The sequence below is a fragment of the Pipra filicauda genome, unplaced genomic scaffold, assembly GCF_003945595.2.
Source record: "Pipra filicauda isolate LSUMZ 115617 unplaced genomic scaffold, ASM394559v2 scaffold14_size4853619_pilon, whole genome shotgun sequence".
Lineage (NCBI taxonomy): Eukaryota > Metazoa > Chordata > Aves > Passeriformes > Pipridae > Pipra > Pipra filicauda.
In genome coordinates this window covers 2,744,245-2,759,575 of record NW_024103985.1, presented here as the reverse complement: position 1 = coordinate 2,759,575, position 15,331 = coordinate 2,744,245, and the positions used below count along the sequence as shown (strand labels likewise).

General features: G+C 50.0%; 1 protein-coding gene across 1 annotated transcript in view; it reads right to left on the bottom strand.

Moving 5' to 3' along the window:
• MMP17 (matrix metallopeptidase 17) overlaps positions 1-15,331 on the bottom strand; it is a 58,134-nt gene that overhangs the window by 6,224 nt on the left and 36,579 nt on the right. Inside the window, exons 3-7 of the mRNA XM_027733160.2 lie at positions 14,653-14,779; positions 7,682-7,965; positions 4,635-4,811; positions 4,399-4,498; positions 2,691-2,773 (exon numbers count right to left, since the gene is read on the bottom strand). Of these exons, the coding sequence (XP_027588961.1) occupies positions 2,691-2,773; positions 4,399-4,498; positions 4,635-4,811; positions 7,682-7,965; positions 14,653-14,779 (771 nt within the window). The remainder of the gene's footprint in view (positions 1-2,690; positions 2,774-4,398; positions 4,499-4,634; positions 4,812-7,681; positions 7,966-14,652; positions 14,780-15,331) is intronic.

Here is a 15,331-nt window from a genome sequence, read left to right as displayed (position 1 = left end):
TTTATGGAAATTGGATCTTAGCCTAATAATGCAGGAGGCAAAACCCTAACACTTAAACATCTGCAGAGAGGGAGTTTTATTCTAATTATATGGATTTATATCATATTCTTGTTCTTCTACTCCAGTTTGCCTATTTGCTCTATCTGACTGAAACACACAAATGAATAATACATCCCAATGTGGTAGGAATTGCCATAATTACAGATTCTTTTTAAGAACGTAAAAAAACCCAAGGATTCAAATTTGGTGGCCATTTTACATTGATTGAAACATATGGAATTAAATAAAGATGATCTCTGCATCTCTAATTAGCAAGGCACTAGATTTTCAGCCAGATTTTCACTCTTTTTTAGCAAGAAATAGAGCTCAACACAATTCCTTCCTTAGCAGACCAGTATTTAAATGTTGAAGTGCCCTGGGCTCATCAGAGACACGAAGGGAAGCCCCGGTGCTTTTGACATTCAACCCTCTGCAAGCGATGGGCTCAGCAGGTGAGCAGCTGCAGCAAACAAACCTTAAATCTACCTCCAAAGTCAGGCATAGCCTGAGTCGTTGGCTGCTTTGGTTGGGTTTTTGATAAGCTATCAGGAAAAAGGAAGGAAATAAAGCAGTTAAGTAGCAAGGAATTCTGAATGTGACTGCCTGGCCTGCTCGAGGAAGTGCTGCTGTTGCATGGATGATCATCAGCCAAAGCGAGTTCCACAGGGGAATTGCTGCCATTAGCATGCAGAAACAATTCAAAAAACAACCCCCCAACCTCATGTTTGTTTAAAAAGCTCCATTTAAACCCCTCTCTGAGCTGGCAAACTAAGCACGATAAAAGCCAAGTGCAAGTCCTGCTGTCCCAGTATGTGGATGGTGGGTTCAGGCAATTGCTTTCTTTAATCCCAGGTAATTCTGATCCCAGCTGTGCACCACACTGTCCAGATTTTGGATGCCTCTGGCAAGACTGCTGCACACACTGTGCAGACACACATGCAGGTCAACGGTGTTTAAAACTTCAGGAGTCTGTAGTGAGGCCCCTACATCAAAGCCAGCAGCGATTCTGAAGTGTGGAGAACCCAGCATTGCCTTCAATATGACAATCCTGGGAGCTCTGAGGAGCTCCAGTCCTGCTGCTCTCCAGCCAGGGAACCAGCTGGACCAGCTCAGAACAAAATGTCCATCGATGGAGGGAGCTCAGCACTAGAGGTCATTAAAATCCTGCCCCAGAGGTGACATCCCCGCTCCCTGGTGCCCAGGGTGGTCGGGGGCAGCGATGGGGGCTCTGAAGGAGGTGCTGGGCTCTGCAGGCAGATGTGCAGCTGGCACCCACCGACCCTGTGCTCTTTACATTTGCATTTCGGCCCAGAATAAATATATCCAAAATAGACACCGAGATGGATTTATCTCTGCTTCATCATTTTTTCCGCTCTGAAAGACAGACAGCCATTTATCCCAACACCAGTCCATGTCTCTGATTTTCCCTTCTTCACTGAGGCCTTTTGGAGCTGGCATCTGAACAAAGAACATTGTGGAACAGCCTCTGTATTGTGCTCCCCACAGAGCACAGGCAGCACCGAGATCTCTGGAGCCCCGTTACCGTGTGTGACCCAAGGCTCACACTGTGATACCCACATGGGTTACACAAGCCTGGACGCTGCTGCTCATCCCTGGGGCTTCTGCTTCCCTGCTGGATGGCTTTGGGGTGGCCAGGGATGGAAAAAAGTGCCCAGTGGGCATTTTTACATCTCGGAAAGATGAGAAAGAAACCCCACAGAGTCCAGCCTACACAGGCTCTGTATAGCTGAGGAGGCACCAATGGGATCCTTGTCAACAGCCGGGCACCCTGGGGACACCCTGACAGCAAGTGTTTGCTGGCACGAAACCAGATGGTTTGCAACTGCACACATGCTGTCTTTGAGTGATTCACAGCAAGCAGCATTAGGGAAGGTGAAGCTTGGAAGGAAAGGAAGGTTGGAAGTATCTCAGAAAAACAGTGGAGTATTGTTGCTGTTCTGCTCATCCCTGGTTCAGCCTCGATTTTGACTTTGATAGTGCAGACGTCAGATTTTAGTTCTTCACCTGGGCAGTCCAGTGGGATGGATGAGAGTACAAATTCCTGTGCTGGATTGTCACCAGTCCGGCTGCTTCAGAGGGAAGTGTTAAATCCCAGGATTGGCACATGGACACGCACCTGCTCTGTCTGGAGTTAGGACACACATCCCTCATGAGGACCACACCAGCTGCACACCGTGGGGACTTGGGCAGGTGGGTTTGCCCAGTGGTCTCTCCTCCCTAACCACCCATCAGAAGCCCCCTGCTTGTGCCACGGAACTGCTCTTGGCCACAGATCCCACAGGTTCACTGTGCTCTGGGTTAAACAACGTCAATTTTAATAATTTTAAAATCAATTGTGTTTTAGTTTCACTGGCTTTTCCCTTCTTTTTCTTCTTTTTGGATAAAAGAAATGCTTGATTTTCTGCTCCATCATTTGCTCCCCCATCCCTTCTCCTCCTCCTCCCTCTCAGCCCCCGGGTGTGGGAGGTGCCTCCCTGGGTCTGCAGCCCCAGGGACTGCAAACCCCAAAGCAGCTCATCCTCACTGCCCATCCCACACTGGCTGCACTTTGGTGCTGTCACAGCACTGCCACCACAGGGTGACACAGGCACAGAGCCCTGGCAGCTGCTGTGCTGGAGGCAGGTGCTCACCTTTGAAGAAGAAAGCCTCTCCCCGGATCTGGGCCACGGCATCGAAGTGTGTGTTGCATCTGTTGGGCACATCCCGCCGGAGCCTGTGGAAAGGCACCCAGGTGAGAACAGCCCGGGTGGACAGTGAGGGGCTGTGTCCCCCCTATGCCTCCCATCCCACGGACTGTGTCACCCCTGCTCTGGAGCCCCTGGCAGAAGACTACAGGCTGTGCCTGCCTGACATTCCTGATGCTCAAACCCAGCCACGTGCCCGGGGATTTCCGAGGCGAGTTCAGGCAACCCTCAGCCTGAAGACAGCTTGTGGCACACACCCCTGGGCACCAGAGGTTGGGAGTCGAGCGAGGACACGCTCTGCATCTACCAGGCAGTGTAGCTGGTGAGGGCTGAGCTGGCCTCCCAGTCCCCTGTGGCACAGTGTGGCTGCCCCAGGGCAGCAGGACACGTGGATAGCAGCCAAGCAGCATCTCGCTCCAGCAGCTCAGGATGTGGCTGCTCCAAGGCTGAGCTCCAAAATGCCAGTGAGAGGTGACAGAGCTACAAAGCAGAAAGCAGCTGAGCCAAAACAGAGGGACCTGGAGGAGCAATGGTGCCACAAGATACCTAGGGAAAGATACCTGCTGAAAAACATTTGGTGAAAGGCACCCAGCAAGTGGCAGCTGAGATACTGAGCTGCTTTAACAAGGTGGGTGGGGAAGGCAGAGAATATGAAGGACAGAGAGCCACAAAGCCCATGTAACAAATGATGATTGATGGAGGAACAAGGAGAGAATGCTGGGAACACACATGGAAAAGCTGCTGTGGGTGACAGGGAAGCATAAATCTAATCTGCTGATAGAAAAGTTGTGCAGGCTGCCAGCACCAGCTTCACTGCCCTCTTTGGCCACAAAATGACAGATGTGGAGGTGAACCCCACCCACCCTCCCAGCACATGGGGCAGGACCAAGGGGATTGGCACAAACAAGTTTTCTGCTCCTCCTGCAGCTGGTGTGAGACAATGGTCAGGAGTCAGCAGCAGGGAGAAAGGCTCTCACCTTTCTAGGTCAAAACACAGCCACAGAGAGCCCTGTGGACAAGCGCTGTTAGAAGCTACACAGGGAGAAAGATAATTAATGGCATTCAGCACATCCCAAAAAAAAAAAAAAAAAAGAACCAGGAGGTGAAGGTGACCTGCTCCATCTCTGCCACTCTTACTTGGGGCACTCCTGGTATCTGGCAAAAATGTGTGTGACCATCACCTCCCGTCTTTTTGTTCCGTGTTCCTTCTTCTCTTAACTGTCCTGCTGTCCTGGCAGTAAAGCAATTTGGTAACTCCAACGTTTATTAATGAGCTAGATCCAGAACTTAATGATGACATCAGTGTAAGCAGTCCTTTGCCAAGGCAAACCTGTGTTGGAGTCAGGCTATCGCTCCACTTGTTCCAATATTCACCCCCACAGGTACATCGGGGAGTTGCTCACCATGGAAAGATTAAGGTCAGTTATGCTTGGGCAATTCAGGATACTGCTGAGGAAGTTTGATTAAAATTTCAGCAAGGATGAATTTACCTGAGGGTGATGGGGACAAATTTCCCTTAGTCTGAGTAAAATTTTGAGACTCAGGGAATCATCCAGAGGTCCAGAGAGAAATACCAAAGCCAGAGTGATCAGGCTGACGAAGCAGAGCTTCGCTACCACACATCCTGTGCAGGAAAGGAACAAATCTGACTTACGGGACAGTGGAGCGGTTCTCTGGCAGCTCTGGCAGGATGGGATGGTCATCTGCTTTGCTCACTTCAGGCTTGGCTGTGGGGGACACGGATTCCCTGACTCCTGTGCGGAAAGACAAGAAGGGGTAGTGGGGAACACCATCCTCCCCACCAGCTCCACTCGCTCCAGAAAACAGCTACTCCAGTGTGTCCTCCCACAGCAGACACGAGCTGTAGCCGGGTGAGGGACACAAACTTACCATAGAGTTGCCAGATTCTGACTTTGTCCTCGTAAGGCAGGTCATACTTCAGAGGGTCCCCCACTGGACCTTGGTAGTAGGGTCTCATGATAGACTCTATGGCAGAGATGTGGGTCAAGCCAATGGCATGGCCAAACTCATGGACAGCTACAGCAAACAGGTCCATCCCGTGGGCGTCTGGAGATAAAGACCCAATTGAAATAAAAGTCACTGCATGACAATTGTATTTGGGGGATTTGAGTGGGCTGTGGGAAAAAGTGCAGGTATATGTTGGATGAACGGGAAAGAAAAGCTTTGGAGCAGGTGAAGTTTTTTTTCTCCAGCTGGAGACCGAAGTGTATCATACAAAAATAGAAAACAAGCCAGACATCAGCCTACACCAGCCTCTTATACCCAGATCACTGTTGGCACCTGAGGAAGAGCCAGAGAAACGGCTGAGAGAGCACCCAGGTCACAACCATCTGCCCTCCCGGCTGACCGGCACAGCGGGGCCACAGCATCACCCCCTGTACCTCACGCCTGCCTGTGCAGCTGCTGACACAGCCCTGCTGTTGCCCAAATACCAGATTTCTGCAGCCACTAGCCAGGAGCTCATGGAAGCCTGTGAGGATGAGCCGAGCCGTGTGCCAGGGAGCCGGTGAGTGCCGGCAGAGCCCGCCTGCCCGCAGCGCTCTGCGGGGCTTTCCCTGCCTGGCACCGTGTGCTGCTGCCCTGGCCAAAGGCCCCACTCACACCTTCCTGCATGCACACAAACACAAGGGTGTTCACCTGCTCGTCAGCCACCAACCTGCTCGTGTGACTGCTGCCCTGACAGGGGCAGGTGACCATGTCCAGCTCGTTTTTAGAGGATTTACCCATCTTCTCCTGTTCCACACTTTGTGCTGGCGGGGCTGCAGCTCTGGCATCTGCTCCGTTGAGCAGACACTTTGATCCTCACACACCATACTGGGCATCAGAGAGACTTTGCTGGACATCGATACCTCCTCCTTGGATGACTTTTTCCCCTCTGTCTGGGCTGTGTCCACTATATTCTTTTCCCCAAGATTCCTTATTTGCAATCCAAGCCCTAGTGCCTCACACCACACGCACAGACACACCCATCCCATCCTCTCCAGTGCCTCACACACTCAGGTCAGGAGGGATTAATACCTGCTTCCAAACATACACCACTGCTGCCAAAGCAAAGGAGGAGATGCTCCCAGGAGCTGTATGGGACTGATCCTGCTCGGTGCCCTCCCACTGCCCAGCCCCAGACCAAGTCCCCAGACCACTGCTGGGCCAAGTGCCTGTGCAATTTCTGCCCTTCACTGCACAGCAATGCCCTGCAGAGCAGTACCAGAGGGCAGCAATGATTTGAAGCGGGGTTCTTACAAAGATCATGATTTCAAGTATTGTTATAAACAGGCAGTGGAGCTCAGGGGAGTGTCATGTTCCCTGAGTGTGGTTGGAGCTAAAGGAGATGTTGCTCAGAAGCAGCCATGGCTAATCCTGCACAGTCCTTAGTGCTCTCCACCAGTCCTGGGGTGTTGGAGGGGGGATATTTTTTGCTGAATTTTGCCTTTTCCTTCATGACTATTATTTACAGTGTCTGTGAAGAGCTGGGATTTTTATAACCTGTGCTGTTTTCCCCAGCACTAGGGGAGAAAAAGACATATGCTCTCTGACATTTTAATGCCAAACCGACAACCTTGGGGATATTTTTATATCACCTACCAAGTTGTTGTTTTTGAATCACTAGGGAGAACAAAATAAATAAAAGATGAAGCTCAGATAGCTCCAAGACTTTCAAAATAGAGGGCAGCTTTCTCGCCGTCGGGCTCATCCCCTCATCCCTCGGCGGTGCTTGGAGGGACACTCCCTGCAGGAATGCTGGCTCTGAGCTCACTCCTTCGCATGGATTTGTTTCACAATGAGTGTCCCAACCACCAGCTACACAAGGGGCACCACCCTGACCCCATCCCTAACACATCTGCTGTGGCAAGCTGCTGACTGCAGCGCTTCCCCCTGCCCTGTGTGTCCACAGAGCACAGCTGCTGCTTTTTTCCCTTCCCTCTAAGGGCCAATAAACCAAAGGCACAGCAGCATGAACCAAGGAGCAGGTGTAATCCTGAAGGATCAGCCTGTCCAGACCTTTAGCCTTCACCTCAAGACCTCCTCCAGCAGGTCTGGTGAACACTCAGGGGGATGGACCGAGGTCAACTGGTGGGCAGGAGGAGAGAGGGGGGGGAGGAAGAAGGTATTAGCTGCTTTCAGAGAAGACGATTAGGTCTAAACAAAGTCATTAAGCTGAGGCAGCAGGATCCCCCCGGGGAGGCTGGCAAAGGAGGTGGCGTGACAAGTAAATTAGCAGCTGGTGACTCTGTCAAAACGTGCCACAAAGGTTGGGGATCTGATCCCCACAGATGGCTTTGCAGCTTAGGAACACTCGCTTCTGAAAGTCCCTCTGCTTATTAAAACTCTGCTCTAACCAGAGGAGATGAAATAAAAAATAAAAAGGAATAAAACTGTAACTGGTAACCATCATGATGTAAGGTAATGTACAGGAGACGGCAGGAAAAACCCAGTGCTCACATCACAGGGAGCTTTTTACCTGCAGAACACAGAGCCCTTTCCAAGCAGGTCACCTTACAATAATATACTTTAAAAAACAGAAAACTGGGATGTGTGGCAGCGAAGCCACTCAAAAGATATCAAAGTCAGAGAATTCAGTCACCATTCAAGAGCACCAAGCAGCCACACACCCAACCTGCAGCCTTCCAGGCCCAGGAGAGATGGGAACTGGGGGTGGGCAATGGGGAGCTCTGCAACTGCTGGCATGATGGGGAGAACCACGGAGATGCCATTGAGGCTTGCAGGAACATAGAATACCCTCAACTCTGCCTGGGGTGATTTTGCTAGCAGGGCTGAGAGGGGGATCAGAAGAAGGTGGTGGGATCCTGAATCCTGGGGTCAAGGTGTAGCGGAGGCTAAACCACTCTAACCCCCAGAGCAGAAGATGGAAACTGGGAGCCCTTGTGTCTGGCTGCAGCTCTCCCACCCTGACCTACCTGATGATCGGAAGGTCCAATACTCGTCGTCGTCGAAATGAGTGTCTCCTGCTGTGTGGTGGTCTCCAGGGAAGAAAGCGTGTGCCACCGTCCCACCAGGCCCGTCGAAGGGATAGCCGTCATTGTGGTCTGCCTTGGAGAAGTCTATCTGGATGTCAGCATTGTTTCCTGCCACCTCGTGGAAGTTCAGCGGGGTGATGTCGCTCCAGACCTTCAGGGCATAGTACATCAGGGCTCGGACCGTGTCGTGGCCCAGGTGGGATTCTTTCGGGAAGGTGCGAACTCTGAAATAACGAGGGCAAAGAAGAGGACAGGTCAGTAGCACCAAAGAGCTCCACGGGCCACAGGAATTGGCTGTGCAGCTGGCTGGTGCATCACAGAACCTCAGCGAGGCCTTCAGAGCTCTTGGTGCTCCCCTGAAGTGCCCTAACACCCTTCACAGGTGTGTCCTTAAACCTCGGAATCACATCGGTTCCAGGGCTGTGAGATTTCAGAGACTGAGTTTGGGTCTTCCAGAAATACCAAGCCAGTCTTGCCCACCAGAGTGTGAAATACAGCCAACATCTGAATCCTGATACCTCCCAACCCTGCTGTGCCAGGGGGCAGTCAGCCTCAGAGCCACACTTCGTGCACAAACTCTTGTTAATGCTCAGGACCCCAGGACTACAACCCTTGTCCAGCCTTGGAAATGCTAACATCATGACTGCCTTTCCAGAGCTTGCCCATTTTTTTTTCCCAAGCTCCCTTTCAGACCTATTGATAATTATTTTCTCACCACTTATTCGTCCACGTGCAACCCAAATATACAAATGCTGTGGACGTCTGAAGCCTTTGCTTCACACACAGGCCCATCAGTTTTCTTGAAAAAACACCCAGCAGGTCATTGCTCATTCTTATTGCACACACACAGAAATCCAGGACGGATTTGCTGCCTCCATATATTTCCCAGCATGTCTGCTGGAGTTATAAAATATACTTTGAAACCAGTACACTGCCAGCAATCTCACAGACTGCAATCCATAACAAGGAGGAGGAGGAAAGGATGCATTTTATGTAAATTCAGGATGCCTCGAGCCTATTGCCTGAAGGAGACGGGCGACCTGATGGAGCACTGCAGTGGAGAAGCTCTTGACTTGCTTCTTGGTAGAAAAAAGCATTGATGAGCAGGAGCTTGCAACACTTCTGCATTCATCTCAGGGCTATTCCTGTCTCTCTGTATCAGCACTGCCTCCCGTGGTCCCCAGCTCTGCCTTGCCCTGGGAGAGAAGCCAGGTGGGACAACCTGTGTGCTGGAATCCGTCCTTCAGCTGCAGTTCCACCCTCCCTCTTGGGCTGGGCTGGAATGGAAAAAAGTCAGTGTTTCCTGTGTAAGCCAACTTTGAAAAAGAATTCCTAATATTGTTGATTTAATAGAGGAGATGAAAAGACAAAGATGAAACAAGGCACGCTGGCTTCTAAAGGAATATGTTTAGATAATCTTTCATTGACAATTTTGACAAAAATATACACACTTTCCAAGCAAATGTACTGTTGACTGAGTAATTATTGACAGAAACCAATTCTGCTGGAAAATTTCTGGCCAGCTCTGCCCCAGTAATAACAGATACTTTATTTCTTGTGCACCAGCACACCAACCAAAGTGTTCATGAAATATTCATGGCTTGAGAGATTTTTAAAGGCTGAAGCAACAATTATGATCACCTTGCTTGCCCTCCCACATAATACAGCTGGGAGAGCATCACACAGCTCCACACCACTCCCCAGCACCAGTGTGCACTAATGACCTGACTACACTTCAAGAGGTAATTACAGGTGTCAGAAAGGGATGTCACATTGCTCAAGCTCTTCCTACAGGTAGTGATTTGGGTGCCAGGAGACACCATGGATCAGAGATGGGGAGTAGGAATGACTTGCTGGCTGAGGTTGGGAGCTCTTCCTTTCACAAATATTTGCATATATCCCGTGCCCTCAGAGACAGGCAGCCCAAGCCTGGGCAAAACTGGTCAGGGTTAAATCTAGGACAGAACAAAAAGAGACTCATGGGAACAAGCAGAAATCTCACTAACAGTTTCTCTGAAGAGCTTGGGAAGCTCGTCCTAGACATGGTGGGAATGGGATGGGTGAATCAGGCAAAACACATCACAGCCAAATGAGCAAAAGTCATTCATATCTTTGCCTTTGCTATCCCTAAACTCTTTGGGCAAAGAAAGACCTTATCAACTACTCTAAATGAGTTAACATACATGAAACATCAGATAATCTAGGACTTTAAAGAAAACACATTTGTAAAGAAGGCAGCAGAGGTACAAACAGTATGAGCATGGGATTAGAAAATACAATTTTCAGGCAATTTATAATTTATAGAAGAGACTGTGGCTGGATGTAATCCTCTACAGTACAGAAAGGTCACCTGGTTTCCAGATATTCTTTAACTGGGTGTCTTCGTCTTCGACAACATTCCTCTGGATTTAGGTAAACCCTTCGCTGCTTTAATTTCTGCTGAATAAGTCATTATATGTGTAAAACACACCATGTTTAGCCCAGGAATTATGACCTTTCTCCAAGATCACGGTGCCTAGGGCACAGACTCACATTCAGAGACACTATCTGCTCTTTCCTTCGCAAGCCATGTGAGCTTTCCTTTCCTTCTTATTCCAGCTGTAGAATGAGGATAATAAATCAGACCTCTGCTGTAAAAGGATGGGGGATAAAAAGCCCTGTCTAAAGAGACAAACATTATTGATATTCATCCCAAGCCCTGACTCCAGAAACATTAGATTAAGGCAGAAACAGTATCAATACCTATTTTGCTTCTTATAAAAGGTCCTGCACCTCTGAGCTGACCCACATTTTATTAACATGCTGCAGGTGTAAGTGAAAAGTCCCCCATCCTTTATTCATTATCACCATCATTTTTCAGGAGAATCCCATCAGGGTTTTTTCAATTCAGCATCTGATTTGATTGCTGGAGCTCTGCTAATTGTTTTCAATGAGATTAGAAAAAGACTATTATGCTGATAGGACTTTTGTCAGCGTTGCATTACCCAGTTCCACTGAAAAGGAGGCACATTTCTAACATCATGCAGATTAATAACCTTCCTCCTACCTTGATTATTATTATTATTATTTGTAGTAAATGGTGCTTAGGTCCCCAGTGGAGAGCACCACTCCTTGGCTGTTAATACCTCCTGAGACTCCCCTTACAGAGCTCCAATTTTGGGCAAAACCCTGATGTGATTGGAGAGAAATCTCTGCTCCAGACAGCCCCTGCCAAGCAGCAGGAAGGTGACAAACACTGGGCTGCTCAGTCCCCTGCAGCCACCCCCCCAACACTGCCTCGAGCCTCAGGGTCGGTCACATCCCTCTGCAAATCTCTCCTTTGCTTGTCCCACCCCAAAGGGACTTTGTGTCCAGAATTGTTAATAAGCAGAGACCAGAAAGGACTGATCTGCCTCCTCTTGCTATTGAGGGGCACCCACACCAACGTTTAATTCGATTTCTGGGGTCCTTTTTGGGTTTTGTCCTCCAAAAGTGGAAGAGTGATGGATGAGAAATCAATAGCTGGTTAATGAAAACACTCCTGCACCTTCCCAGCCCTGAAACCACAGACAAATACAATAAATGCTGAGAACTACCAAACACAGCAGGCTAAGGACTGCCTGATAAACCCACTCTGATTTTTTTTGGAGAGGGAGGGAAGAGGGGACAGTTGAAGGGGTGGGCACTTGCTGCCATGGCAGAGGTGCTTTTCCAGCTTCCCAGAGCCACCCATGGCACAGCAGCCCCGATTTGGTGCTACCCTGGCACTGCTGTAACACCCCATTGCCACGGGGAAAGCAGTGGGTGTGTTTGCACCCTCCCTCAGGCCTCTCCCAGCACTTTGCAAAAGCTGAACATTTTTGAGTGATAGCCTTTCTCCTGGCCTGCAACATGCACAGAATGCCAGTCACCCCCCAGCCATCAGGGCCCTGCACTGGCAAGGGATGCCAGCCTGGCAGCTGCCTCCTCTCTGCTCCAGCTGCTCAGGGCTTTTCCTATGAGGGCCCCAGTTGCCTGTGATGGAATGAGGATGCTATAACAACCCCAGAGCAGCTCCACACTGAGAGGTGACACTGTCCCCCTCAAGCATCTGTCATGCCCAGACACGGGGGACAAGGCAGTCTGTGACCAGCTGGGCTTGGGCTGGGAGGTCCCCGTGGTGGGATGCCACTGATTAAAGGATGAAAGCAGGAGGATCGGGTCCTCCCCTCAGCACTGGGGGTTGCACACCCTTACCCAGGCATTCCTGCCTGGCTGCCACCCCTCTGTGCCTCAGTAAATCCATCTCTGGGCTCAGGCAGTGACACATCTCCCCTTGGGTGGGCTCAGGACCCTCACAGCGATGGTGGGCAGTGACTGACAGGCATCACTGCTCCTCTGCCAGCAGTGTCTGCTGCAGCTCTGGCACCCCATGGCCTGAGCATCACAGTTTCAAAGGCTGCAGCTCTGATGAAGCGGCACAAGGGACTCATCCTTAACTAAAGGCGGATGAAAGTCACCTCAATTCGGCACTGGGCTGATACTTCAGCAAGAAAAAAACCCCAGGAAATTTAGAAGGCTTGGCTTCAACAGCTTCCCCTGCCCCAGGGAGCTCAAAGCATGCGGAGAGAAGGGGCACGGCCCTGCTGCTGCACTTCCCAGCGCCGCGGGGAGACAGCGAGCGCCGGGAGGAGACGGAGGTGCCGGCTGTGAACTCCCCTTCTGCAGGGCATAGCCAGAAGCAATAGAGCAAAATCAGCAAAAGGAAAAACCAGGCTGCAAACGCCGGGGGGGTGGGTGGGTTGGAAGCGGCTGCGGGCGGCTCCGGCGCAGATGCCGGCAGAGGGCATCCACAGCACAGCTGCTGAGCGCCTCGGCAACCCGGGCAGGGACAGCGCCGGGAAAATAAAGGAAAAAAATAAAACCAACCCCGTGAAAAGAAGATTTACGTGCTGTAATATCCTGGAGACTTTCCGCGGAGATGAGGCGCAGAAAACAGGCTGTGTCTGATGCTCTGCTGGGATGCTCTGAGGCTGTACCCTGAGCAGCCTGAGCTCCCCGAGCCCTCCCAGTCCCACAGGCTGGCTGCACTCAAGGGTAAAAAGAAGAAACCTGAGCAATCTGCATGCCTATAACATTTTTTTTTTGCCAAATGCTGCCTTCTCCGTCAGTGCAGGTGCCTGTCCTGTGACCCTCCTTTCATATAGATTTGCTCACCCATTTATTCCAGCCTTGCAAATGTTCGGGTTTTTCTTCAACTTTTAAATCCGTGGCAGGGTAGAATTTAGTTTTGTTTTCCTCTTTCAAAATCTTCAATCAATGTGTAAAAGACAAGAGTGTAAAATTATATGTCTCCGTTGGCCGATTTTCATGGCAGTTTCCAAAGAGCCAGTTTAATCTAAAGTGCTGGATGTAAATACTACATTGGAGCTTCTGTAATGCTTTAGTCTTCTGCTGGCTTATACAACCTACAGTTATAAAATACAGCCCTTTCTTGGACAAAAGCCAGGATTTTGGAAAGGACCAAAGAATAAAAAGCAGAAATTACTTTGTCAGGAGATGGATTTTTTTTTTTTGTCTTACATATAATATTGTCTCAGACCTAAACCCCTTTTTATGACAATCTTTGCTGCAGCATCACAATTTCCAAGGGCATGGGAGGTGGGGGGTATCTCCCAGGGCTGCATCCACCACAACAGCCTGACCCCATTTCACCTCCATGCTTTGCTGCAGCCTGGCACTGTGCATACTGTGCCAGCATGGCTGGAGTCCTGGTGGTACCTGCAGAACCCCTGCCCTGACCCTGCTGCCCAGCCACCACACCTGCCCTGCCATGGGATGACACTCAGGTTTGTCAGGAGCTGCTGGAATCAGGCTGTGCACAGGCCATGCCCCTGACCTGGCTCTGGCAGCTCACAGAACATCAGGGCAGGTTTTCTTGTTTCACCCAAAGGATTTTCCCCTCTCTGAAACGTGAAGTTCATTCCTCTTACCCAGACAGGGCTGGGTTTTTATAACAGGTCACTTCACTACATGAATCCATCCGTGAGCCAAAACTGTTTCTTACTGAAGCTGAATTATGTTTATCTTTTCTCAAAATAAGGTCTCAAAGGGATCTGCTGGAACAAGGACCAAATCCCTGGTAATGCCACAGTTTCAACACGTGTCAACAGCGACAGCCAAGATGAGATTTGTTACTGCAGTGGGAAGAGAACTCACTCTAGGGCTATGTCAGGATCAAAGAGAAGCTTATAATTAAAAGGGAGAACTCTCCATAGCATCCACATGTGTTTTTAGGACACTATGAGCATCCTATGGTGCTGACCTTTCTCAGAGGAAAAATCACTGCAGCACGTGGTCTTTGAGGGAGGAAAAATGAGTCCCAAGAAGGACAAATCCTGGTGGGACAGGGATCAGTTTGCTAGCCAACCCTGACCTGCAGCATTTCTGAAAGTTGGACCTGAGCTTCCACGTGTCACAGGCTCAGTGACCCACACGTGTCACTCCCTGACATGGAGGGAGAAATACTCCCCTGTGGCAAAGACTGGGAGAAAAAAAGCAAATCCATTACCCAGAAAATGCTCCCAACCCTTGTGCTCAGGTGAGGCAAGAGAAGAAGCTCCAGCCATGGCAGCTGCTTGAGAAAGCACAAAGTCCTGATGAACTCAAGAAAAGAGTTGCTCTAACAATCATTGCAACCCAGCAAAAAGCTTCCAGCTAATCCACCAGCCAAAACTGCACAATTCACAGTCACTGCCATGTGGGTCCAAGAAGTCAAGGCTGGGACTGTCAGGAGAAGAGTTCAGATAAATAGTCTGTGGGGTCCTGGCAGCACGCAGGGACACGTTTTAACCATCACCCTGAAACTCATCTTAAAGCCATATTTAGCACAGGTCTATGTGTGGAATTGGTCCTTTCCTGCAAGCTTTCAGCAGGGGTAGATGAATTCCTACCTCCAGGACAGGTTCCTTTTGCCCCACTTGGTGACAGCCTGGATGAATCGCTTCCTCCTGGTCTCCGCAGTGGCGAGGTCGGGCAGAGAGCAGCGAGGGGTCTTCATCAGCTCCAGTGTGGCTTCATCTAGGGTTGGGCAAAAAACAAGAAATCATGGGAAGGGGGGGCTAAGAAATCCCGGGGGGGGCAAAGAGATGGAAAGTGAAGTGGTAAGAATGAAGCAGAGGAGCAGAATCCATGCCCAGGATGGAGCACCGGCCCCAGCATCACTCGTGGTGACACCCACAGGTCACTGAGCCCACTATGTCCCACCACTGGCAACAATTCCTGCTGGGAGCCCATCTCTTCAAAGCACCCCTGAGCCGGGGCTGCCAGAGGGAAGGGGAGATGCCAGCCCCCGGCTGGGGGTCAGGCACCAGCTCTGCTGTTGGGATCAGTGGGCAGTTTCACTGATTTCAGGAGAAAATGCAGCAGGTCACCTCTTGCCCTACACTTTAACAGCTCTCAAAAACTTATGTAAAAAACCACCTGTGGCCAATTTTGAAGATATTTTAGAATGTATATTTTAAATTATTCTCTTTTGTTCTCTCTTGCTGAATTTCCCATTATTCCTCTGACAAGGAGAAACATTCATATCTAAATAAACTTCTCTGTTCAGCTAGGAGCTCATTTGGAGAA